Source organism: Malus domestica, chromosome 02 (genome assembly GCF_042453785.1).
Source record: "Malus domestica chromosome 02, GDT2T_hap1".
Classification (NCBI taxonomy): domain Eukaryota; kingdom Viridiplantae; phylum Streptophyta; class Magnoliopsida; order Rosales; family Rosaceae; genus Malus; species Malus domestica.
Genome location: NC_091662.1, coordinates 2,058,441 through 2,084,285, shown reverse-complemented (window position 1 = coordinate 2,084,285; position 25,845 = coordinate 2,058,441). Strand labels below are relative to the sequence as shown.

The 25,845-nt window shown below is 38.0% G+C and overlaps 3 protein-coding genes across 3 annotated transcripts; 2 read left to right on the top strand and 1 right to left on the bottom strand.

The window, feature by feature from the left end:
- Window positions 1-6,237: 6,237 nt before the first annotated feature.
- Window positions 6,238-7,523, top strand: LOC103426698 (trichome differentiation protein GL1-like). Its single transcript, XM_008364782.3, has 3 exons — window positions 6,238-6,490; window positions 6,603-6,732; window positions 6,840-7,523. Exons 1-3 carry the CDS (start codon window positions 6,340-6,342, stop codon window positions 7,336-7,338), a joined length of 780 nt encoding a protein of 259 aa, XP_008363004.2. The 5' UTR covers window positions 6,238-6,339; the 3' UTR covers window positions 7,339-7,523.
- Window positions 7,524-8,030: 507 nt separating this feature from the next.
- On the bottom strand, window positions 8,031-12,826 carry LOC103426583 (uncharacterized). Its single transcript, XM_008364672.4, has 15 exons — window positions 12,620-12,826; window positions 12,349-12,522; window positions 12,198-12,249; window positions 11,987-12,094; window positions 11,069-11,153; window positions 10,871-10,925; window positions 10,375-10,776; window positions 10,099-10,158; window positions 9,898-9,996; window positions 9,698-9,808; window positions 9,480-9,551; window positions 9,259-9,375; window positions 8,735-8,884; window positions 8,543-8,643; window positions 8,031-8,441 (listed from the first exon to the last, which is right to left on the bottom strand). The coding sequence occupies exons 1-15, from the start codon at window positions 12,680-12,682 to the stop codon at window positions 8,111-8,113; spliced, it is 1,980 nt and encodes a 659-aa protein (XP_008362894.2). The 5' UTR covers window positions 12,683-12,826; the 3' UTR covers window positions 8,031-8,110.
- Window positions 12,827-20,770: 7,944 nt separating this feature from the next.
- Window positions 20,771-24,883, top strand: LOC114827354 (UDP-N-acetylglucosamine transporter UGNT1-like). Its single transcript, XM_029109102.2, has 10 exons — window positions 20,771-21,217; window positions 22,099-22,175; window positions 22,711-22,869; window positions 22,966-23,099; window positions 23,267-23,397; window positions 23,498-23,542; window positions 23,653-23,750; window positions 23,845-23,952; window positions 24,298-24,354; window positions 24,466-24,883. Exons 1-10 carry the CDS (start codon window positions 20,782-20,784, stop codon window positions 24,538-24,540), a joined length of 1,320 nt encoding a protein of 439 aa, XP_028964935.2. The 5' UTR covers window positions 20,771-20,781; the 3' UTR covers window positions 24,541-24,883.
- Window positions 24,884-25,845: the final 962 nt, after the last annotated feature.

Sequence of the window (25,845 nt, the reverse complement as noted above, 5' to 3'; positions counted from 1 at the left end):
CTACAATTCTGATCTTTCCCCCTCCTTAGGTTTCTTCTTGCATTTATGTCTAATGGGTGGACTCCCGGTCCTTCTCCTTCCTGTCATCCCTGAAAACGGCACCGCAGCCCCCAGATCTGACCCGCAATGTGAATAATCTGACAGGGGAAAGGGATAAGGTACAATGAGCGTTGCTGGGATTAAATAGGAGAGAAGGATAAGGGATCAGGAATTATGACTGAGCTGGGTGGGTTTGGGAGGAATTAATTTCTGCGATTGGTAGGTAATTGACAAGGTATTGAGGTGAATAGGTAGTTGGGTGAGTTATGAGTCTGAACAGTATAAGGGTAGTCGGGAAATTTCTTAAGGTGGGTTGCAACCCAGACGGAGGAGGGACTCTCACAGAGGAGAGAGTCTTGGAAGATTTTCCTTTTCCTTTGTTTTGTATCATATAATTAGTAACATGTCATGTGCTTGTCGGGGGGGAATTGAAACCAAAAATTGTGGGTTGGACCATCTCCATGCAAACATTTTCTGTCAGTACAATTTATTTCGTTGAAATAAGGAGTTTTTGCAGAGCATAGAAATTTGAAACTGAAGCCCTCTTTGAGCTGAGGCAACAGAGTAAAAGAAGGGGCACCATGTCCACTCCATTTATTAGGTATGCAAGTTTGACGGTATTTTAAATCAATAATATAATATTATTTGATTTAATTTTCTCACATGATAATGTGTCTTTAGTTCAAGAGAGTTGTACACTTTGTATAGACAAATCTTTGACCTATACCTGATTATACATCATATCTTATTTGTTATCAAATACTATCTTGCATGTGATAATGGGCGTATGGGAGAGACAAGGAGATATGAGTATGAACATGCATGCAAGTTGTCGCCCTCTTCCAAGAGAAAAAGTCTCTTGTAACCATTTGAACATGTGACACTCATTTGTTGGATAATTAGTTTATTTTCTTGAACACAAGACACGTCTTTTGAACGAGTAACACACTAAGGAGGTGCATTGATGGTAAGAAAGTTTCTTTAGTCATGCAGGCATTTGATAAGTGGCACGGACATGATCAGGAATCATTGATTGGTGGCCCAATTAATTTGTTTAATGGAACGCAGTTGGGAACCTTTTAATTTAGCTCAGACATTAAGCCATACATTGGGCCTCAAAAGCTCAAGCCATATACAGTTTTGCATATACAAGATAGGTTCCGCACGTCAAGTTCCGCAAATTCACAATCGGTTCCGCTTATAGGTTCCGACATTACAGAAAATGAGTGCAACTTTGCTGGGCCAAGCTCGCTCTCCATTCATTGCCGTCAAATTAATTTGTTTTAATTGATTTAAGATATAATTCTTAAAATTTAAACTAATTTAGAGACAATTGGAAGATCAGCACCACCCCCATTTTAAGAGGGTGAGCAAAAATGCACTCTATGCATGCAGTTCTGAAACCAAAGCATAGCCTCATGACAGGTCCGACATATAATTCGATAAGGACGAGAGGCTTGATCGGAATAAGCAATGGCAGAATGATGGCTGCAAATCACCTAATCCCCGTTGGATGGTTCCTTATAGGTACCGTTTGGTACGTGGGACGAGACGGAACGGAGTGGGACGAGGTGTTCCGTCCCTTATTTGGTGCGCCTAAAATGGGTGGAACGCACTGTTCCACGGGACGAGTTTTGGGTGAATTTTCGTTCCGCCTCACCCCCTGTAACGACTCGTTTCACATCCGTGGAACACAAAATTATAACATCTTCGTCTCCTTCTTCTTCCTCCTTGTTTCCATCCGAGGGCATCTTTGCTCCCTCTCTGTTCCGTCTTGTCCTGTCCTGTCCCGTCCCGTCCCATTCCGTTTCGTCCCGTCCCGTCTGCATACCAAACAATACCTTTTGGTATGCAGACGGACGGGACGGAACGGAGAGGGAGCAAAGATGCCCTCGGATGGAAACAAGGAGGAAGAAGAAGGAGACGGAGATGTTATAATTTTGTGTTCCACGGATGTAGAATGAGTCGTTCCGGGAAGGTGAGGCGGAACGAAAATTCACCCAAAATTTATCCTGTGGAACAGCGTGTTCCATCCGTTTTAGGCGCACCAAACGTGGGACGGAACGCCTCGTCCCACTCTGTTTCGTCTCATCCCGTCTGCATACCAAACAATACCTTTTGGTATGCAGATGGACGGGACGTAACGGAATGGGACGGAACGGAACGGAGAGGGAGCAAAGATGCCCTTGGATGGAAACAAGGAGCAAGAAGAAGGAGACGGAGATGTTATAATTTTGTGTTCCATAGATGTGGAACGAATCGTTCCGGAAGGGTGAGGCGGAACGAAAATTCACCCAAAATTTGTCCTGTGGAACAGCATGTTCCATCCGTTTTTGGCGCACCAAACGTGGAACGGAACGCCTCGTCCCACTCCATTCCGTCATGTCCCACGTATTAAACGGTACCTAAGGAAACAATCATAACACTTTTCAATTAGTGCAGTGGGTTACGATTGTTACTGTTTCATTCGCTTGACTTATTGAAGTATAACATTCATCTACAGAAAACATGCAGTGGGTGACGATTGTTACTCTTTCATTCAGATTGAAGTAGAACATTCATCTATATGTGTTTTCTGTCACGTTTGGTATCCCTTAGCTTAATTAATCAATTATTTCTAGGTTATTGCTTTTACAGCTGCATTTTTGTTCAATTAATTAATTACTGCATTTAACTGGAAAAAGTAAGAACAATGCTAGGTAGGGACCAATATTTTACCATGAATTATTAGGAATTAAGAATTTAATGCCAATTGCCACACACACACACATCTGAAACCATATGGCCATATATTTTACCATGAATTATTAGGAATTAAGAATTTAATGCCAATTGCCCCACACACACACACACATCTGAAACCATATGGCCATTGTGTAGTGTTTATAGTTTCTATGAAGAACCATATTCATCCATTTTCTTTCCTACAAAATGAATGTCTTAATAGTTTTGGATTTGTCTAATCTTTTGCAAGAATGAACTAGGAATGATGTTAAAAAAGATAAATGTTTCGAATTGTTAAAATACAAAGTGGGCCCCTTAAAACATATGTCAAAAATTGTGTAAAATATAAATGGCGTCATGGATCCACCCTATATGTATATGTGTTTCATTGGTTGGGAATTAATTAAGAATATTTAAGTTAAGCACGATTCTGAAAAGAATGAATCCAAGAAAGATACTCCATTGCAATATGTTTGTACCCAAAAAGTTGCACTTTGAATTTGAATATGTAATGTTAAGCGGAAACTTTACCCGTTGGTTTGGCCAAAAAAGCTCATTTGATTTGCAGGCAAGAGGTTGGTGGGGTTTGATATTCTTTGATAAATGGTAGATATAGAGAATATTGGAGGGTTTTGCTTTCGCTTTGCAGGGCCAAGATTTACTTGTGATTTCTGTTTGTACAGGAAACATATTAAAAACCGAAAAAGGTGAAATATTATTGTGCAAATAATTCATGGGATGGGATATGGTGATGGTGAAGGTTTCGTAATCTAGCTAAAATTCCCCAGCATGCCAGCTTAAAAGTGACTTCATGATCTCCAAGTGCGAACATGCATAAGATATCGAAATCTGTGCCTGGTTCGGCATGCATGCATAATGTCACAAATTTTTAAGATCATGCAACTCTAGCTTCGTATACATATCTTAGGAGTTTTACTTATCTTTATATGAAAAAAAAGGAAGAAAAGGTTGCATGATTTTATACATTTAAAACTAAATGATATTTATCAGACAAACTTTAACAATACATTAAAGTGATCGGTAAGATATCAAAGATACAACAATAAAAATAATAATCTTATAACAAAAAAACTAATGCCAAACAAAACTACAATACTCAAACAACTTAGATCATCAAATTTAGCATAACTCAAAGCTAAGTCCATACAATTTAAAACAATCAAAACCCCAAATTGTTAAACCCATAACCCTATACGTTTGACCGCCACCACGAATCCAAATCAAAACCCTAAATAAGTGATGTTATATGATTTTAAAAAGGATTCAGAAATTATAAAGAATAATCATTGTTATAAATTAGTTAATTACCCTATCTATTAATGTGTATGGGAAATATAAATTGTCAGTCAAATTTCTAAAACCAAATAAAAGATTTGATAGCTAGGGTTTGGCCCTCCATAAAGGAAATCCACCATGTATATTTTTTTGAAGATCTAACCCAAACTATGGATTAAATTTCTAAAACACAAAACTTGTCATTTTCTATCCCTCATGGGTCTTAATTTCTTTATATTATTGTACGGAGATCGCAACAAAAGAAACAAAAGATGGTGGAGAACTTTACAAGGTGATAACGACTATCAGAGAATATAATGCAGTACTATATATCTAGCTGTTAGCAGTCCTTTCATATCAGAATGTTACGACCAAACTCCCGTCAAGCTAGTTAGCTTTAATACATATATTTGGCTGGCAAACTTTCCCGATCAAGCTTGTAAATATTCATGTTATCATTATGTAACTTTGTATGTCTCCGAATTATATTATTAGCAATGTATGACTAAACTAGTAAGGTCGAAAAGCATTTGTGTGGTTTATCAGCTGCAATTATAACTAGATAGCTTTTGGAAAATCTATCTGAAGCCAGAAACCTTGCAACAACCCCAGAGAAAAATGAAATGATGAGGAGCATGATTGTTTTTGGCTGTCCAAAAACCAGAAAATACAATAAATTGCTGAATGCAAGGAATTGAAAAAGGAGAAATAATTATCACATCTGCCTTGAAAGCAAAATAATGTACAAGCTGATTTGATTTGCAGCTAGCTAGGGTCAGGGGAAGAGTATGAGTTGAGGGCATGTGCATGCTTCTGAGAGACGAATGGTCATGTCAGTATGTCACTCCCCCTAGCATATAACACGTCTCCTATATGGTGGCCCTTGCAGTTGCAGAATTAGCAAGAAAATAAGAGAACTCACACGCACCATGTACAGTTTTTAAGTGAAAGTTGGCACTCCTCGTTTAAAGATGCCTCCCTTGTGGATAGTGGGGTCTTTTCTTTCTAATCACTTCATACTAATCTTCATTCCAAACTCTTAAATTTGAACAACTTTTTGTTTGTATTAGTATTTGTCCCTACTTGATTAAAGGGGGCTTCATTATGGCGAGGATAATATATATTTACAATGAGTTTGATATTTCTTTGGTTTGTTAGTTTCATTAGAGTAGCTTAATTTTTGTGACACTGTTGTTCACGTGATGTTACTTGTGGAGCAAAAATAGTAGAAATTTACATCCACATTACTAATTTAGGATTTATTAAGAGTAACATGAGTAAATGTATAACATTATAGGATAGTGGGAAGTGTGTGAACTTCAAAAAAATAAAAAATAAAAATTCACCTACAATATTTTGGCCATTAAATCTTTAAGATACTTCATATTGTTTAAAAACACGTTTCCACATTTTATTGTGAGATGAATTGAAATTCAAACATCTTTACAAATTCAGACATCTTTAATGACTCAATTAAAATGCCCTACTTTTGACTTAAATCACCTGTGTTTGATACTTGAATCTCTACTATATATATAAGTTAAAACTGCAAAACGCAATTGCTTAAAGTATCCCAAAAAGATATGAGATGATTAGCAAAGGGGAAAAAAGGGTAAGCCATTCAACCTGCCCTACTTTTGACTTAAATCACCTATGTTTGATGCTTGAATCTTGATTATATATATAAGTTAAAACTGTAAAACGCAATTGCTTAAAGTATCCCAAAAAGATATGAGATGATTAGCAAAAGGGGAAAAAGGGCAAGCCATTCAACCCACGTGGGCAAAGCTTAAAAAGATGAACTGGTAACCACCCGTGCATATCTATGAAGGATACCACATGTAGAATTGTAGTTGCCCTAACCCTAAATTTACTGCACTTTTTGTAGTAAAACAGTGAATACGCATTAAAACTGGTGATACGTGAATATATACACTGAATTGCCTAGTACTTTTTGTACCTACGTACTGTCCTATCTGCTGATCACTATGTCTTTCTATCTTTCACTTTTTCTCACCGGAATCTTTGCTAAATTTGAAGTAGCCATAGTGGGAAGCAAGGTTTGCTTTTACAGGAGGAGACGTGGGGTTGCCAAGGACTCAAGACTCGAGAAAAAGCTAAAGTAGGAGGAATTGAGCTGAACCAAATTAAATAGGCCCCCCCGTTAACACATTATTCACGTACGTACGTAGATTTCACGTTCTGTAATCTACAATTGCAGAGACACACACATATATAGCTAGCTAGCAGGTCGACTCACAGAAAACAAAAATATCGATCATGACCGGAAACAAAAGATCATCATCAGTTGTGAAAGCAGGAAATGCACAGCCGAAGAAGAACTTGTGGAAGCCAGAGGAGGACTTGATTCTCCGACAATATGTGGAAACTCATGGTGAAGGCAACTGGGCAACTGTTTCCAAGCGATCAGGTTCATTAGTTAGTTATTCATCGTACTCTCTCTCTCTCTCTCTCTCTCTCTCTCTCTCTCTCTCACACACACACACACAAACCCTAAACATAAAACATGCATGCATATGCAGGTCTGAAGAGGGGAGGAAAGAGCTGTAGGCTAAGATGGAAGAATTACTTGAGACCTAACATCAAACGTGGAGACATGTCCCAAGAAGAGCAAGACCTCATCATCCGCATGCACAAGCTTCTTGGCAATCGGTCAGTAATTAATGATCAACTAATCATCATCAGCACTTCAATGAATTCATCACTTAACCTTCACTAATTACTTTGGTTGCTTTGCTACAAAATATATATCTACATAGATGGTCACTGATCGCGGGCCGACTTCCTGGCCGAACGGATAATGAAGTGAAGAACTACTGGAATACCCATTTGAACAAGAATATCAGCTGCTGCCCGGCAGCTGGAAGCAAAAGGAAAAGTACCACCATCACTGACTACTCAAACGATGGCATCAATATCACTAAGAAAAAGAACAAAATCGGCACGGGTAAGACTTCGAGCACTGGCACTACTACTACTGATGATCCGATGATCACCAGTAGTACTGATCGAATTCCAAAAGACACCAGTTCTGATCATCAGCATCAGCATCACAAGGAGCCGAATATTGAATCAATGTTTACTTCTACTAGTACAGAAGAGAGCTGGTTTTACGACGACATGGACTTTGAATCTCCAAGTGAGCTGCAGTACTACCAGTATTACCTGCCCAGCTTCAGTTCAAACTTCAACGCAGCGTTTGCGTTTGATGACGAGCCTTTCATTGGATATATGGACTCTCTTCTTTTATTTGATTAAATAAGCACTTGTATACTTTAGTGTGGCAGCTGCTATAGGTATTGTTAAGCCTCATAATAATTTAGAGCTAGCTAGCCTCCTCTAGTATCCAGTGCTTGTTTTTCTCTGCAGTTGAACAACTGACAAGGGTAGTGCTATTTCCACACCCTTTTTTACCTCCCAACATACCGTTGTTAATTTTATTATTTTTGTTTGCTATTCTTCTTTAATTCCGGATTAGACGGCCAAAAATTTAGAAGCATGTGTGATACATAAAATCGGGTGTATCGATAGCACCACCAAACTAACAGTAGTCACCGACATTAGTTGTGCAAAAAATTGTCATGAATGTACCTTTTACACACCCTCATTTTGTACAACTCTTACCAGTGACCACTATCGGGTTTTCTTTGCAGTGAGTCACCTCGCTTGATGACACCTCTCTCCTTTTTTGAACACTAAAGAGCTTTTTTGCAACGAACATGTCAATTTGTCAATATCGCAAAATCAATATCAATCATGCATCAGTGAGAAAATTAAAACGCACGGCAATGGCCGATCAACTTGAAATACCGCCATAATTACATATCCACATCGCATGTCAATTTCTCGTATTGGACACGCACGATGCCAAGGTGTAATTTCTTAAGACACGATAAATCATACAAACCACGGTTGCAGCCTTGCAGGTCAACATACGAAAAACAAGCTAATTGTCTTCGAAAAGCAATTATTAAATCTCCAAAATGACGGAGTTTAAGGTCGATGAATCCTCCCTCGAATGGGAATACATTTACAATATGTCGTCTAGTTCTTGTTGAGGGTACAATAAAACATCATCAACAGGCAATGACGGCGGAGTTCCCGGTGGAATGGAAGCAGCACCATTCTCACCGGCACATATGCACAGAGCCTCTGCATCCCTGACCACTGCATCAAGATCTATATGACCGCTCAGTTCATTGATGAACTTCAATAGAGTGTCGAAGTCCATTTGCTCCCCAATTATCTTACTACGGTGTCGCTTCAATATCGCCACACAGACGTACAGGTGCAGGTGCTCAGACGGATAATGTGTCCACAATACCTCCCACAAGCGCATTGTTTTGTCGAATTCAAATTCCCTAAAGATAGATATGTGATGAAACTCTATCAGGAAAACCGGAGTGAAAGAAATATACATAAACGAACCAATATTATGAATGAATGGAGTGTAGAACCTGACCTTTTAAATTGAATTAGAACCCAGCGGAAACAAAAGAAGTAATTCAAGCAGTCCTTCTGAGTAAAGTGATTGTGCAACGGAGCGTCTAACAACTCCACCAACTAACAACAATGATTCAAAATGAATTAAGAACACAGAACTACTATTTCTGCCTGGCAAAGCAACGTAAAGATAGATAAGAGAGAGAGAGACCTTAGTTATTGCAAAAAGTTGAGAGTGCATGCCACTTTGGTCACGGTTGAAATTGGGCCCAAGGCGCTCCATCAGTGAAACAAAACACCAAAACGATTCGGACTCATCCTCCATTACATACAATATTGGGGACAGCAGATCACTCATACCCTGCAAGACAAAAGAAAGATATATCATACAGTGATGGAACACAGCCTCCATAACTGAACTGGGGAGTTACATACTGAAACAACTTACATTCAGATTTCAATATTTGAAGATAAAGTTCTCACTTTACAAACATGACCACAAGAGACGGGAAGATGAAAGCTATATCCCAAATGAAAAATTTAACTACATATATGACAAATGTGCATAAACCACACAGCTAATATGGTTATATATCGTGAGATAATCACAAACCAAACTTTTACGCTGCCATGGTAAAATGGTATCTTACTTAAGCTTCATGTGTTTTGCAGAAACGTAAAATAAATTTATGCAGCCAACTAAGCAAGACTCTACTAAGCAGGAGAAGTAATCACCTGACAGTAACCAAGATCGAAGTTGTAAAATGAGTACGTTAAGAGTATATCACGTAACAGATTCACATTTGGATTATCATCCCCGTCATAGTAGGAGAGAGATCTGTCAGTCCTTACCTAAAGAAAAGTAAGAACAAAGTTAACAGTTTTAGACTTAAAAACAGCAATAATTCATAACTGAAGTTGAAAGCTCAGAATAAATCCGGCAAGTTTCATGATACCACATCTTTCTCAATGAGGCCCTTTCTCTCCCTGAATTTTGTAAATCTTTTGGCCTGTTCAGGGGAGATACCCTGCAGAGGAAAATACAAATATATATCATAAGCCACCTAATCAAGCTACTCAGGACAGTTGCATTTTTGTGCATGTTAGAGAATGAGAGAGAGAGGGACAGAGTGTGTGTACCTTAGTGGAAATATACAATAAAATTACTACCAACCTGCCATTGCTTCTTTATGGTTTCAAATTCTGACTTTTTAACGGCCCTAAGGTATTCCCTCTCAGCATCTGTTGAATGAAATGCATGGTATCCCAACAAGAAGGGCCAAACCTACAATTAAAATTAACAGTACTGATGACATAATGCATATTCAAACAAAGTTCTTGGTCATAGTTTCCAACATACAACAGTATAAAAACCTCTTTCCGTAGGTTGTGCTCAACTCCCCCATAAAATATTCTCTTTCTGATAGCTTCTGAGTCGATGATCCTTCCTTCAGAATCAAAGAAAGCTTCCCACTGCAAAAATAAGCGCAACTTACACAAAGCTATATGACAACACCAACACATTTCTAGCAGCTCCAGTTCTACTCTTCATTTTTAAAAGTGAAAAATAATCACCTCATCAGAGCCCAAAGGTGGCTGTCGTGGTTTTCCCCATACCATTGATTCTTTGTCAAACTGCCAATTTGAACAACGATTATGAATACAATGGACATAATAATCCGAAGGAAATTGTATGTTTGACTAAGCTTAAATTACATCTTAAAACCTTTTATCTACGAATTTCTATTGGCACCAAGCCAGAAAACTTCCTTGAGTTCATTTATAAATTGACAGCACTGATGGCAACAGTTTTTCCCAAAATGCATTATGTAGGTAAAACGGAAAATTTACCTCCAGGGAATCTGGGGGGACAGGACTTTTCTCAGGGGCTCTGTTTGAATCATGGGATGCCTTCTGAGGGTAATCAATGGGAGACTGGTTATTACTTCTCCTTTCTATAGCACCATATCCGTTACTATGATTATCACGGAAAAGTTGAGAAGTTGTTTCTCGAGCAAATTTGGTCACGAGAGAAAACTTTTCCAACACTTGAATTGAGAGATCTCGTGCAGGATCATGAACCCTTTGCCTTTGCCTCTCATTGTATTGAGAAATGCTTATACTTCCTTCTTGAACATACCCGCTTGTTCTCTCCTGGTTTTCATCTGAAGAGGTCTCACCAACTGAGACTAATGTAGATTGCCCACTTGCAACAGAAAGAGCCCTAGGCAACTCCAAAGATGATAGAGTTCTCTGAAGAAACAAATAAATTATGAGAAAACATTGCAGTTTCCAGCTTGATAGTATCATCAAGAAGACCAAAGTTTACAAGATAAATAATGCATACCTGGAGAGGATTTTGAAAATCATTCACCAGAAATACATTTGCATCTTCAGCTGACCTGAAAACATTCAACAGAATGAAAATTCTGGAAAATCTATTTTTAATTGGAAATTAAGGATTTGAACATGTAGCAAAACGAATCTTTCATCTTTGGACCTTAAGTTTCGGAAGGTCTTATATCAATTAACAATAATAACCAACCTCACAAGAAAAACATGTTGCTTTATTGTAGCAAGGAACTCTTTGACTCCTCCATTGTAGAAGTACAGAGGAGGAAATGCAAGTCCTGCAAAAACTTACTTTCAAACCACATAATACAAATACAAACAAAACATCATACAATACAGTTTTAGATATAAGCCTAAGTAAATCAAGGAGCAAAACGAAGGCTGCAGAAACAGTAAACCCGAATCGATCAAAGGCACATGTTTTCTACTTCATACGCCTGTCAACCTCTAGTGAAAAAGACTGGAGAAGAGGGTAACACTGACTCAATAGATTCTAGAGATCTTATAGGGCCCAACAGACTGAATTAGCCCTTCTACCCGAAAGAAGCTATAGGTGAGCTAGCAAGTAAGCTCCCTGACTCCTAAAGGCAGCTAATTTAGTATCATTTATATGCCTAGGGCTCTTACCACCTTTTCTTTTCTTCTAACCTTAAGACAATTACAAGATTTTTTAGCAAATCTAGTTAATTTCTTGAACTGTATGCACAAATTCTTCTTACATGGCACAATATCTGACCTTTATTACTGTTTACTTTTGGATAATAATATCTAGGGATAAGAGATGGACTATGAAAAATTGTGAAATTATAGAATATGCACTTAAAGTCTTGCACTTTAAGATGATTTGCTTTCTTCTACTTACTAGATATACTTCCAAATTGGTTGTTCAAATTGGGATTACGCTGCATTGGGATGACTAACAAGGCAGCCACCAAGGGTTGCCCTCTAAATAGTAAGTAGTATCAAGTACACAAGCTCCTAAGGAAATTATTCCAATTACTTATTACGCGAACAAAATAGCGGACAACAATAGTCTAGTAAAGCTGCCGAACAAATTGTGACCAACACTATATATAATTTGGCCTTACAAATCATGATCATGTTGCTTTACCTGTAGCCAAAACAACGATAATGTACTGCCATCCAAGCGCCGGAGTGTGGCGACGAATCGACCGCACCTCAGTTAATGGCACAGACCTTATGGTATAAAGATTTCTATCTACACCACCACAAGCACAAACCACAAAAATTGAATATATAAATAAATTCAACAAATTTAACAAAAATTAACTACTAAAATTCAAATTCTAAAGCTACAGAACCTTTCTCAGACACCCTAGCGTTCGAGTTTTGGCCGTTGTACGGAATCCATGTCTAGGAATTAAACCGAACCCAACGCAAAAATAATTAACAGATATATCAGTAATCAAGAGATAATCTTTAATTAATCAATCATTAATTAATCAATAATACCATGAAAAGAGAAGAGCCCTGCTTAATTAGCCTCAATCTTCCACTAATCCTCTCGGAGACGAACTGAGTGGGGTGGATGGCGACATTGTCTTTCAAGAAAACCACCTCGGCACCGTCATGCTCGCTCGACGAGCTGTGCTTCCCGCTATCGCTCCGCATCATGCTCGCCGAGCCCTAATCCAAATCAAAGCGAACAAAATCCCCAGATTAATCAACCGTAAAAAACTCAGAAACGATGAATTAAAGTTTGCGTCGCCGGGGAAAAGCTTACTTGTTGCAGCGACGCGGCGTAATCGGCGTCGTCGGAGAGATCGTGGAGCTCTGGTTCTTGCATCGCCGACGATTTGCAGATAGAAAGATAGAAAGAAAGCGAGGAGAGAGAGAGAGAGAGAGAGAGAGAGAATCCTTAGTGGGCAAGGCAGTGGGGTCGCCGTGGAGAATTCTTAAGGCGAGGGGTGTCCACGTAAGCGGGCTATGGTGCGTAATGGGGTTCTTTCTTTCCTCGTGTTGGATAGCTTGACTTAGAGCTTACATCATCTCCAATCGATTTGGCCAAAAGTTTATAGGGCTAAAAATAGTTTGTTTTGACATAAAAATCGTCTCTAATCGAGGGCTAGGCCAAAGGGCTTGTGGTCCTCATCTGGCCAAAAATGGGAGAACCGGCCAAAGGGCTGGCGAATAGCAGCCAACCCGCCAGTACTATAGCCCAGCCTTCCAACTCCATAATGTCAAGCTTGACATTTTACCAGCCCTTCAGCACCAGAATGTCAAGCTTAACATTTTGCCAGCCTTCCAACTCAACCTATTTGAATGCCAACGGCTACCTGGCGTCAGCATGATGCCAACTAGCAACGGCTAGCTGACATCATGTTGCTGTTAAGTTACCATTAGAATTTGATTTTTTTTAGACGAATTTAAAAAAAAAAATCTAATTTTTTTTCCTATAAATACTTAAGAGCAGTTCCACCTTAACCTCATAAGCTGGCACCCAGCCCAAAAAATGGACTAGCCTTCCTTGTTTCTGCTTCACCCCACCCTAATAGGTTGGCACCCAGCCCAACCCAGGCCACAGGCCGGCCCAGAATCGACAAACCCATGAGATGGCCCATCTGACGTCATGCTGACGCTGGCATGACGTCGAGGGCCTTTTTAATTTTATTTTTGCTCCAGGCGCGTGGGAAGCAAGCGCAACTGGGCGTGCATCGCCGACAAAATTCAGAGGCGGGCCTGCTTGCACAGGCGCACTAAACCTTTCTAATAGGAGGCCATGTGGCCCGCCCTAGGTCATTGGATTTCCAATGGTAAAAAAAATTTGAATTTGAAATCCAACAGCTAGTGACGTGGCTTGATTTGGACTGTTTGATCATGAGATCAACGGTCCACTTATTTTCCCCCATAAATTTAAAAAAAAAGGCACAACGGTCAAAATTATGACAGTTGGCCACGTGTCAACGTATAGGCTGTTGGATTTGAATTTTTTTAAATCCAACGGTCCAGATTAATTACCTAAATTAAAATTTTTAAAAAAATTAATTAAAAATTATTTTTAAAAAAATTCCTATAAATGCCTAACCTTCATCTTCCACCTTACACCATATTTCTATATTTTCAACACTTTCTACCAAAGCTTTCAAATACTTTTTTTGTGAAAAAAATACCAAGAACCTCATCCTTTCTTTTTTTGTCTATATAAACCCTACATCCTTACATCCATCTTCATCGTTTTCAAATCTTGAGTTCTTACAATGTCTTCTTCAAGGAAAGTGTATAAACAGTTTGAGGAGCAACATAAAAGATTGTTGGCATAATGGAAGAATTGGTCAATCTCAAGGAAGGTGGATGTGGAGATGAGGCTTTCGCAATGGAGGAAGATGAGGATGATGACCATAGAAGGCAGAAGGCCTCACATTCCCACCTTGTCATGGAAGCTGTGGGTCAGATATCCAAACCCATACGTGTTGCAAACTTCGATAGAAAGAGGGAAAAACGAGGTACGAATCTCTTGGAAGATTATTTTATCCTTAACTGTGTATTTCCTAATCATGTTTTTAGACGTCGTTTTAGAATGCAACGAAGTTTGTTCGACAAAATCATGAGTGTTATTTGCAACCATGATCAATACTTTGTGCAAAAAATGGATGTTTTTCATGTTCTAGGTCTTCTTCCCGAGCAAAAAGTTACTACTGCATTGCAGATGTTTGCATATGGAGTATCTGCAGATTAAGTGGATGAGATAACGAGGATGGGAAAATCAATTGTTCTGGAGTCCTTGATGTGGTTTTGCTCCGCAATCGAAGCCCTCTATACGAATGAGTACCTCTGGAAATTGACACCTAGGGATCTACAAAGGCTACTAAAGAAATGTGAGATACGAGGCCTCCCTGGAATGATTGGAAGCGTCGACTGCATGCACTGGACCTGGAAAAACTGTCCAAGTGTGTGGCTAGAAGCGTATGGTGACAGAAAATGAGCCAAAAGTATCATTTTGGAAGCGGTGGCTTCATTTGATACATGGATTTGGCATGCATTTTTTGGTGTTCTAGAAGCTCAGAATGACCTAAATGTCTTTGTCCAATCTCCAGTCTTCAACGAAGTGCTGCAATGAAAAGCACCCAAAGTCACATATTCAATCAATGGCCATACATACGAAATGCCGTACTACCTTGCAGAGGACATTTACCCAAGGTAGACAACATTTGTCGAAACAATCCCACATCCACAAAGTGAAAAAGAAAAACACTTTGCAAAATGTCAAGAGGGGTGTGGGAAGGATGTGGAACGTTGTTTTGGTATCCTGCAAGCTCGTTGGGCAATTGTCAGGTCAGCTACCAAAATGTTTGATGTCGAGGCACTTCAATCCATCATGATGACGTGTATCATTCTCCACAACATGATTGTGGAAGATGAGTATGATTATGATGCCGTCGACGAATACGAGCTGGACACAATGAACAACTCAAGAACATGTATCTATTGTGCTCATGACGGCACTGAAGATCATGTGCAACACGAGCTATTAGAGCGGGATGGACGTTACAATCAATTGATTGCTGAGCTGTACACTTCATTGCAAGAGCCATATTGGCACTGTACCCGTCAAAGTGACTTGATTGAGTACCAATAGGGATTGCAATAAGGTCAAGATAATTAAAAGGGGCTTGTGGTGGAACAATAAAGTTCTTAGTTTATTTAGTGTGTTTTTTTTAAGTTTATTTGATGAGTTTATGTAATTTTATTATGATAATGACACGTGGCATGACGAGATTGATTAAAAATCCAATCCAACATTAAAACATTTTTATTTATTTATTATTTTATAAAAAAATTAATAATATTTTAAATGGGTTGGGTGTTAGCGCATTTTGTAGGAGTGGAGATCGTTTACGCCAGCGCATTTTTTAGGGGTAGAGATGCATTTGGCCTATTACTGTTCATTGGGGTTTATCACTGTTCACTGAGTGAATTAAATGGGCTGGGTGCTGGCGCATTTTTTTAGGGGTGGCGTTGCTCTAAGCCATTTCTCACATATTTCATCACTCCATACTATCTTCCTCATTTTATTTAAATTATTCACATTCTATTCTCTTACCTCTTCTAATAATCTTTCATTTATTTTATTTTCAATAATTTTCAAATGGCCACATCTGTAATGAAAGGAAGGGTTTGGACCCGAAAAGAAGATTAAGCTATTTGCAGGGCTTATAGATGGGTCTCGGAAGATAATGTCAATGATAGTTCTCAAACAAGTGAAGATGTTTGGAGGTGTGTGAATTCTACCCCAATATCCAACCAATTTATTAACATTGAAAGCGAAAGATAAGAAGTACCACGTAAATAAGAATCCTATCTAAAATTTGCACAACTAATTACATCTCGACATATAACACTTGAAATCCTATCTGAAAAATTATTAAGATTACATAAAGATAAGAAGTTTAGAGAGTTACTCACTTTAGCAACACGTGTCACTCGAAATTCTATCCGAAAAATTATTGAGATTACATAAACATAAGAAATCTGGAGAGTTACTCACGTTAGCGACACATGTAACTCGAAATCTTATCCAAAAAATTATTGAGATTATATAAAGATAAGAAATTCGGAGGCTTATTCATATGACAACAAATGACACTCAAAATATGTCCGAAAACCTTACTTTAATACGGTAGTTTAATTTAAGTAACCATATTAATTCAATTAAAATAATAAATTATGTTTGGCCTATAGCCCTTTGGCCCTCTCGATTGGAGATGATTTTTTGTCAAATTACTATGTTTGGCCTATGACCCTTTAGTCCTCTCGGTTGGAGATGGTATAAAATATGGTCTGACACTGTTCATTAAAATATATTTTTTTGCAGCGCTAAAGCGAGCCTTTTGGCCCTCATTTGGTTGGAGATGGCCTTAGGATTGTTCTGATTTTAAAAAAAAATTGTTTTTGTTATGTTTTAAGAATAAGTAATTGTGACAACTCGTCCCAAATTTTACGTTTTTATTAATTTTAGAAGTGTGAATTTACGAAAACGCCATAGAGACGAAGGTTTTGACTTTCATTGACTAGTGTGTTGTGAGCAAGGTATTAAATATCGGTAATATCGGAAATATCGGTATTCCGAAAACACGGAAATATCGATGGAAATATCGGTAAAATATCGATATCGATAAAAATTACATGGAAACCACGGAAATTGTAAGAAAAACTTGGAAATTTTTATTGAAACTTTGTAGGATGTTTATTTAGTCAATTATCTATTAGTTTATCACAAAAAAATTGGAAGAAAATGCATTGCATGATGGATTTAACTGATTTAAGTTGATTATATAGCGAGCTGGCAAACATTGTGAGTGTAGAAAACATGTAGTAATTAATGAAAGAAGTTTAAACACACCATAATCATTTATATATAATGCAAATTTTCAAAGTATAATTCGTGAATTAATGTCTAATTGACGATAAATAGAAAAGACTCTAATATGGAATTAACCTTCACCTTGTCCATTTGTTCTAACGCTTAAAATAAACTATGGATATTAACTTAAAAACGAAAATTTTTAACTTGACACAAAAATTAAAAACCTAAAATTTCTTATTTCCCACCCTCAAACTTAAATCACACATTGTCCTCAAGGTGTGAAAAATAAATAAAGAAAAATAAATAAACTGTAAATAAAAAGAACCTAAACTCAAATAAATATACTAAACTAAATAAAAACAGGAAAATAACACAAAAAAAAAAACTAAAAAGAACTGAACTAATAGAAAAACAAAAGAAAAAAAAAATAGATATGAATTCACATGGGATGCTCTGCATCCCTCTGCCTCGAGACCAGAGCCGAGCCAACGGCTCTTTGCATCAACCCCGAGCCCAAAACAGCCCTTGATGTCCTTTCCAATTTTTTTATTGTTTTGTAGAAACCAAAACAGCCTTTTAGAAAAAGGAGAAAGGCTCTCTCTCTCTTAGACCCCTCACTCTCTCTCAGTTTAGTTCTCAACTCTATCTCGTTCTCTCACTCCCGTTTTCTCACTCCATTTCCCCGATCGCACCCACACCCAGACACACCCAAATTTGTCCACCCCGATGCCAGCGCAGCATCTCCCCCACCCTCCTGAACTTTCCCTCCCTCTTCTCCATCTCTGGGAAGCACGACGACGCGCAGAGGAACGCCGATGACCCCAAGGATACCCAGATCCGGCGAGGCCGTGAGTGTCGAGCCACTTTCTGAACACCTCCGACCGTTTCACGGCAAACGGAAGTTATAAAAACGTTCATCTCATCTTCTATTTCATTTTCATACCTAGATCGGAGTCTAGGGTCCTGTTTTACAGTTGGCCGGAGCTTCTACAGCTCCGGCGTTCTTCTCCGGGAAGCTTGTTTCGATATTATCGATAATATCGATAATATCGCGATATTATCCCGAAAACCATTTGGATAGTGCAAAAAAAATCGGTACCCCTGAAAACGATAATATCGGCGATATATCGCCGATATTATCGGCATTTCGGACCATGGTTGTGAGATGTACTAAATATTCTTTTAGCGTATTCTTGAGGTAATCAACAATACGAACGAGTATATGCAAGCGGAAGTGAATTTGGAGTGACGAACTGAAAGTATTTTGAAGAAATAACCTTTCTAATTATAGTATATTATGGCATACTAATTATGATGACAAGTGTATGTGACGGGAAATGGGGAAGAAAGAAGAAGAAGAAGAAGAAGAAGAAGAAGGGCTGCTGCCCAACCAGAAAGAAGATAGAATTGAGGGACCAATAAGACAGAGAGAAAGGAGAGAAATGAGAGGGAAGAAACCCTTATATGCTAGCCATGATTGATGAGTTATGAATATGTCGTATAGGTCACTAGAAGTGACTCCGACTTATATGCTAACCATGATTGATGAGATATGTGATGAGATATGAATATGTCGTATAGGTCACTAGAGATGACTCCAACTTATATGCTAACCATGATTGATAAGGTATGTGATGAAATATGAATATGTCGTATAAGTCACTAGAAGTGACTCCGACTTATATGCTAGCCATGATTGATGAGATATGTGATGAGATATGAATATGTCGTATAGGTCACTAGAGGTGACTCCAACTTATATGCTAACCATGATTGATGAGGTATGTGATGAGATATGAATATGTCGTATAAGTCACTAGAAGTAACTCCGACTTATATGCTAGCCATGATTGATGAGATATGTGATGAGATATGAATATATCGTATAGGTCACTAGAGGTGACTCCGACTTACATGCTAGCCATGATTGATGAGATATGTGATGAGATATGAATATATCGTATAGGTCACTAGAGGTGACTCCGACTTACATGCTAGCCATGATTGATGAGATATGTGATGAGATATGAATATGTCATATAGGTCACTAGAGATGACTCCGACTTGCGTACTATTATGAGATATTAATCGCATGATTATTTGATATTATTGTTGAGATGATGTGTTGTGGTACATTATGATTTCTCTGGAAATTAAAAAGGTGTTGTAACGGGGGATTACATGTGTTATATGTTTTCTATTAGTAATTTACTTACATGGCCACTCACCCTTGTCTTGTCTTCACCCTCCAGGTATTATTAGCTGAGTTTTATTATCACCAAAGACTCGCGGCGATTCTTAGTATCGGAGACTATTTTGAGGGTACGATTCTTATATCATTTTTCTGTATTTGCTTATGCTCTAACATCACGTGTGAAGTGGGTTCATTTCCGCTCACCAGTGCACTTTGGTATTTAGGCACTCTTAGGTTTAAATTTATTCACAATTTTCCACACCATCACACTTTATGGCTTCGTCACCTTCTAGGTGTCGGTCAGCACAGCTTGATTCGGAGTCCTAGTGGACATTCCGGGTCGAGGTGTGTCAGTAATGCTTTTTTTATATTTTTAAAAGTTTAAGAGTATGGAAAATAATTTAAAAGCGTTTGGTAAACTTGAATGTAAAGTTTTGATTTGAAAGTATATTTAGTAATACTACTGGTGGTGGTAATGACAATCATTTTCTAAAAACATTGATTGATGGATTCTCAATTAATATTTAGTGAAGTTTGAAGGTTGTAGGTTCGATCTATTTGGCTCGTGCATTAATTTTTAAAGATTGTTACTAGGCCCAACTTATTATCTTATTTTTTTCACTCACATTATAATTTCACCCACCATAAAATTTACAAAAAAATTCCTAGAACTATCTTCACACCCACCATTTTTTCCTAACCATTCTTACTAGCTTAAGTTGCACAAAGTAAAAACAAAAAGACTAGAAAACTCAAAATAGAAGCCATCAGCCACATCGTCACCCACCCCAGCCATCGATAATAAATCAAGCACAATCCCTAATGACGGTAAATCTTTTTTTTTTTAATATGTTGCCCTGATTTTTATTAACAGATAGGTGAGAAAATACGACATGTGATGGCCTTATCAACACTCTTTTTAAATTTTATCAAAAAATATAGTTGGGTTGTGGAGCGAGTGATGCGAGATAAAAAGAGTTGATAGGAATGGATGAAAGAGGAGAGAGAAGGAGCTTTTATGTGGACGGGTGAGAGATAGAGGTGAGGACGTGCTAGAGACTCTTACGTTGACCGGCAAGAACTCGCCTGTCAATTTTTAAAATTTTAATTTTTTTTGTTTTTATTGTTAATAAAAGTTGAAAAGTGTGTCATTTGTGTCCGTAATATTATATAAAAGTTTCTGAGTGATTTTGATTAAAAAGTTGACTAAATCTCTTTTAATTAAATATTTTTAATTTAAATTAATAAAAATGAGATAAAGAATCTGAACACGAGACACATTGGTTTAAAGAAGATAGAATGCATTTATAGGACAATTCCACTACTAATATTTCCAAGATTTTTTTCATGAATATTTTCCAAGATTAGGAGGAGACAAAAAAGCCAAATGGCAATAAATTATGGAATTTGGATGGTTGGGATGAATATTCGCAAAAGGAAACAAATCGTACGTTTACATTCTGCTTTTGGTAATCTAATTAATTATTTTTATTATTTTATTATTTTACACCTGACCAGAATCATCATTACTTCCCAAAATATTCCGTCCCGTCCGGCCCCCGACTCTCACTGCCACTTTCTCACACCCCCACTTCTTAAAAGTTGCCCAAAAGCTTCGACTTTCCAGTCCCGAAACTTTCCAGAGCGTCAGAGTCTCTGCGACTCCGAAGGAGAGAGGGAGGAAGAAAGGGCGTGTTTGACGATGGAGACGGAAAGAACCCAGGTGAAGTTGCCAGTCTCCTCCAACTCTCCGCGGACCAAGAAATCCCCGGCGATGACCAGGAAAGGAGCTTTTGCTGCCGTTTCTTACATGGCTTCCGCCGGTAATTCCTTTGCTTTTTCCTAGTGCCTGTATCGGCTTTCTTGTTTTCGTAATTTCGTGTAATATGATCCTTTGAAGCCATGAATTTGTCTATGCTCTGTTTGGTTGATCAGTAAACGCAGGAAAAGAAAAAGATTTTGGAATTAAAAAAAAAAAGATCGTATTTTTTTTCTTCTGATTCTCCCTTTGTGTCGTGGAATCGTGGAAACTTCTTTGCAAAGTATAGTAAGGCTCGCAAAACGAAGCCTTCTTGACTTATGGTCGTCTTTTTAACGTAACAATAGGAGCTGCCGACGTGGCGCATTTGCTAGAGGGGATATGATGTCCTCATTTTGACTGACAATTCAAAATTTTCGTTGTGCACTCACAAGTATATTTTTCTTTAGAGCCAATGAGAATTTTGTAGTCCTAATAAAAATTTCCTATAAAAACTAACAATTAGGAATTTAGGAATTTAGGGTGAAAATTGTATACATGTATGTATTTCGGGTCAAAGAAATGGTTCATTGTATACATGTATGTATTTCGGGTGAAAATTGTAATGGTATGGACCGAATAAAGAATCCACGGCAGTGATGGGCAAAGATTAGGAATTTAGGACATAATTTTAGTATAATATGTTTTCTGCTGGGAGAGATGCATTGGATTGGAGATTTGGAAGGTTTTGAGTCGGGCCTCGAACTTTTTGAAGGATTGAAAACGATGTATGGCTCTGAAGAGAAAACAATGTATGGATAGATAATCAAGATTGAAAACGATGTATGACTCTCGGTTTATATCTGCGTATACTTAGTTTAGTTACGATGCATAATTGTGTGTGTGTCTAGTTTCTGCTATCTGCGTTGTAACATGTATGATCATTCTTTGCCTTTCATTCTGCAGTTCTCTTGATAATGTTCAACAAAGCAGCCCTCTCTTCTTACAATTTCCCGTCTGCAAATGTCATCACACTTTTCCAGGTATCATATCGCCTAAGTTTGCTTTATGGAGTATTATTGTAGTCCTCGACTTACAAACTATCGCTTAGTGCTTAATTAGCATATCTTCTTTGTTTTCAGTTACCAATGTCTGATTTAAGTATTATTTTTCCGTGACTTGTTTGCCGAAAATTGCACATTAGATTGATTCTATACAGTATTGTGATAGTTCAGATTTATGTATGTATAAATGCATAATATCATCTTGTCTTCCTAGAGGATAATTTTCCTTTATCAAAAAAGAGAATAATAAGCAATGACGTCTTACTGTGTCCGCGACTGATGCTAATCTTGGCATTCTAGTTCGTTTTTTGATGATAATCGAGAGTGCTTGTGGAGAACTGTGTTAATTTATTTCCTTGAAAAGAGCATGAATTCATAATCTTTCATCTTGTTCTCTTTGGTTTCTTTACTCAAACCTGCATGGTCAGATGCATGTTAATAGAAATTTAAATACTCTTATTGTAGGCTAATTGAATGATATTTTTCTTAGAGTGGCTTCTGAATGTCTTTTTAGATGGTATCGTCGTGTACATTTCTGTACGCACTGAAATGCAGGAAGATCGTTTCTTTCACAACAGAACCAGAGAGTACTCCGAACAATCCAGCTGTTATGGTACCATTTAAGACGTTGATTCGCACTCTTCCTCTTGCAATGTCCTATTTGCTTTACATGGTACGTATATGACTAGTGGGGAATCTTGCTCATACTTTGGCTAGACATTTTGATATCCATTCTAACGATGCATATCCGTGATCGTTATGGTGAAAGTTGGTAACAATGGAATCAGTTCGTGGTATAAATGTTCCTATGTACACCACCCTGAGACGGACTACTGTAGCTTTTACAATGATTGTTGAGCATATTTTGACACGGCAGAAACATTCATATCCTGTTATGGGCAGGTACACAATACATTTACTTTTCCATAATTGTGGCATTAATTTTATTGGAAGAAATAAAATGATGGGTTATATGAAGTTCAGTCATGCACATGAGTGTATTGTTTTGCAATTAAGTCTTTATGTTTTTGACACCTTTCTTAATGGAATGCATCCAAGGACTTCATCAGTGTGGGGATAATTATACTCGGTGCAATTGTTGCCGGAGCTCGGGATTTGTCATTTGACGCCTATAGCTATGGTGTTGTCTTTGTTGCAAACATATGCACAGCGATATATCTTGCTTCTATAGCTCATATTGGTAGTATCATTGTTCTTCTGTTGTCTTATGCCTCATTTATTCATGTGACACTCGAGTACTAGGTATCGTTATTAATACAAAATATGCTTCAATTTTGCAGGTAAATCCAGTGGTCTTAGTACCTTTGGCCTAATGTGGTGCAATGGTGAGAAAAAGACTTAAACGAAGTTTTATATGTTGCCTTCAGGTTCATTTTGCGTGAAATGTACTCTGGCTTAACTAATATTCTACGGAAATCTATTTTCTGTATCATAGGAATAATATGTGGACCAATCTTGCTGTTTTGGACATCAATTAACGGTGACCTAGAAGGGATGATAAACTTCCCGCATCTATTCTCCCCTGGGTTTCAGGTGCTTCACTTTCATGAGAAGTCTCTCTCTCTCTCTCTCTCTCTCTCCCCATCAAAGAATTTTTTGAAACTTGCTAAATTTGAATATTTTGCAGGCTGTGATGCTTCTTTCCTGTGTTATGGCTTTTTCCATAAATTATTGCGTTTTTTGGAATACCACTCTGAATTCTGCTCTCACACAGACAATTTGTGGTAATTTGAAGGTATATGATGCTCATTCCGGACCTTGTGTTATGCTGACCATACAAAAATTTCCGGTGTTAGTCATGTTATTATGATCATATAATTAGGTTTTCTTGAAGTTGGCTCATTGTTGTTGATTTTAGACTGTCAAGCCAGTTGGCTTCCATATGATATTCCACATCATATATATGTTATTGAACATATATATGTTATTCCACATCATATATATTTTATGATCTTTAGAAATAACGCATTAGAGTCGATGACCCAAATGATAACAGCCACGCCCTGCATTAGTTGGTATATTCTTTTCTGCACGCCATTGTTTTCAACAATCACAGCTGATCCTATCCGTGCTATTTTAGGATCTTTTTACTATCGGACTTGGCTGGTTACTGTTCGGCGGGCTTCCATTTGATTTGGTAAGCGTAAACTCTCATCTGCCTGTTATTCCAGCAATGCTCATTAGTCACTACTGACAGTCAATATTTTGCTTACATTTCATGTGAACTATTGCCCTGCTTTACTTCAAGTTAAATGTTGCTGGTCAATCTCTTGGTTTTTTTGGGTCCTGTTTATATGCGTACTGTAAACTCCGAGGGAACTGAGAGGCAAAGTGGCTACATAAAGTCTTCCTTCAGGCGAAGTAGTGGTCCGATGACTGGGGAATGGCTGCCTGCATCCGCTGCCAAATTTTGATTTGTATCCTCAGGTTCTTGACGAGAAATAAATAATCTTTCTAGCTTACTCTCAAAAGATTAAACTTTATCAAACATGTTGCTTATATTTGTACGAGTTCCGATTTCCCGCAAGGTATCTAGTTAGCAAGTGGCTATTTGCTAATTAAGTAGATTTGACGTAGTGATGTGTAATTTAGACAGGAGTTTTGTTCTTGCCTGGGAGAACTTGTAGTTTTTACTTTGAAACAATGACAAAGCTCTTGTTCTTAAAGTTGCGAGGGAGTTCTGAAATTGCGCAGAGCCTACAGATTACCATCGCTTTGAGACGATATTTTGTAGGGCTGCCTAAGCTAGGGCACTCTCACACCTGGTAAGGACGGACGGCTCAGAGGATGATCACTTTTGTACTTGTCCCCATTCCTCACGGACCAACCCCAGAATAAAATAAAAACTAGTAATTAAAACTTGATGTACAAGGATCCCATACTTTCGAAAGAAAATACCTTATAGATGATGTAGTCGAGCATCCTTATCCAAAATTTTCTCGTGTGCCTGTGTAGAGGGATAACGATATACGTGAAATAGATTCATTGCCACGTGAGGTTTTGATCTGATATAATGTCATGTGAATAATTTGCAAGTGACGTTTTATTGGAATAGAACGGAATAAAATTACGATGGTAGTAAATCTGTTTTCTGCAAGTCATTCTCGTGTGTAGAGGAGGGGAGTCTCTTGTTTGGCAAGGTGACAAGCGACTTTGCCCTAAATGACATGCATGATTGAAACACACCCCATGAGCCATGATCAATATCCCTCATTTCATGCAAACTGGCCTATGACTATGAGACAGAACTTGCACCTTCTCCTCACCAACTTCGGATCCGAGCTCTCCCTTCAAAACTCCAAATTGTCTCAAAATCCATGTTGCTTATGTGGCGCATCGATCGGTAGACCAGAAGGCAAACAGCTGCTGCTGAAACAACTAGATTAAAGCAAAAAGAAAAGAAAGTTGTAGTGGCGTGTGGGAGGCAAGAAATTATAAAAAAAAATAAAAAAGAAAAGAGAAGAAAAGTAGGTTCAAATATTCTGTGTTTGAAGGAAAAGAAAGAAGAAAAAACTACTATTTGAAGAAAGTATGTTTGCTTTCTTGATGAATATAAAAACGCCAGCATGGTATCGGCCCCCTCTGCTCAGCCTGAAATAAATCTCACTTATGAGTCGACCATAGGTGT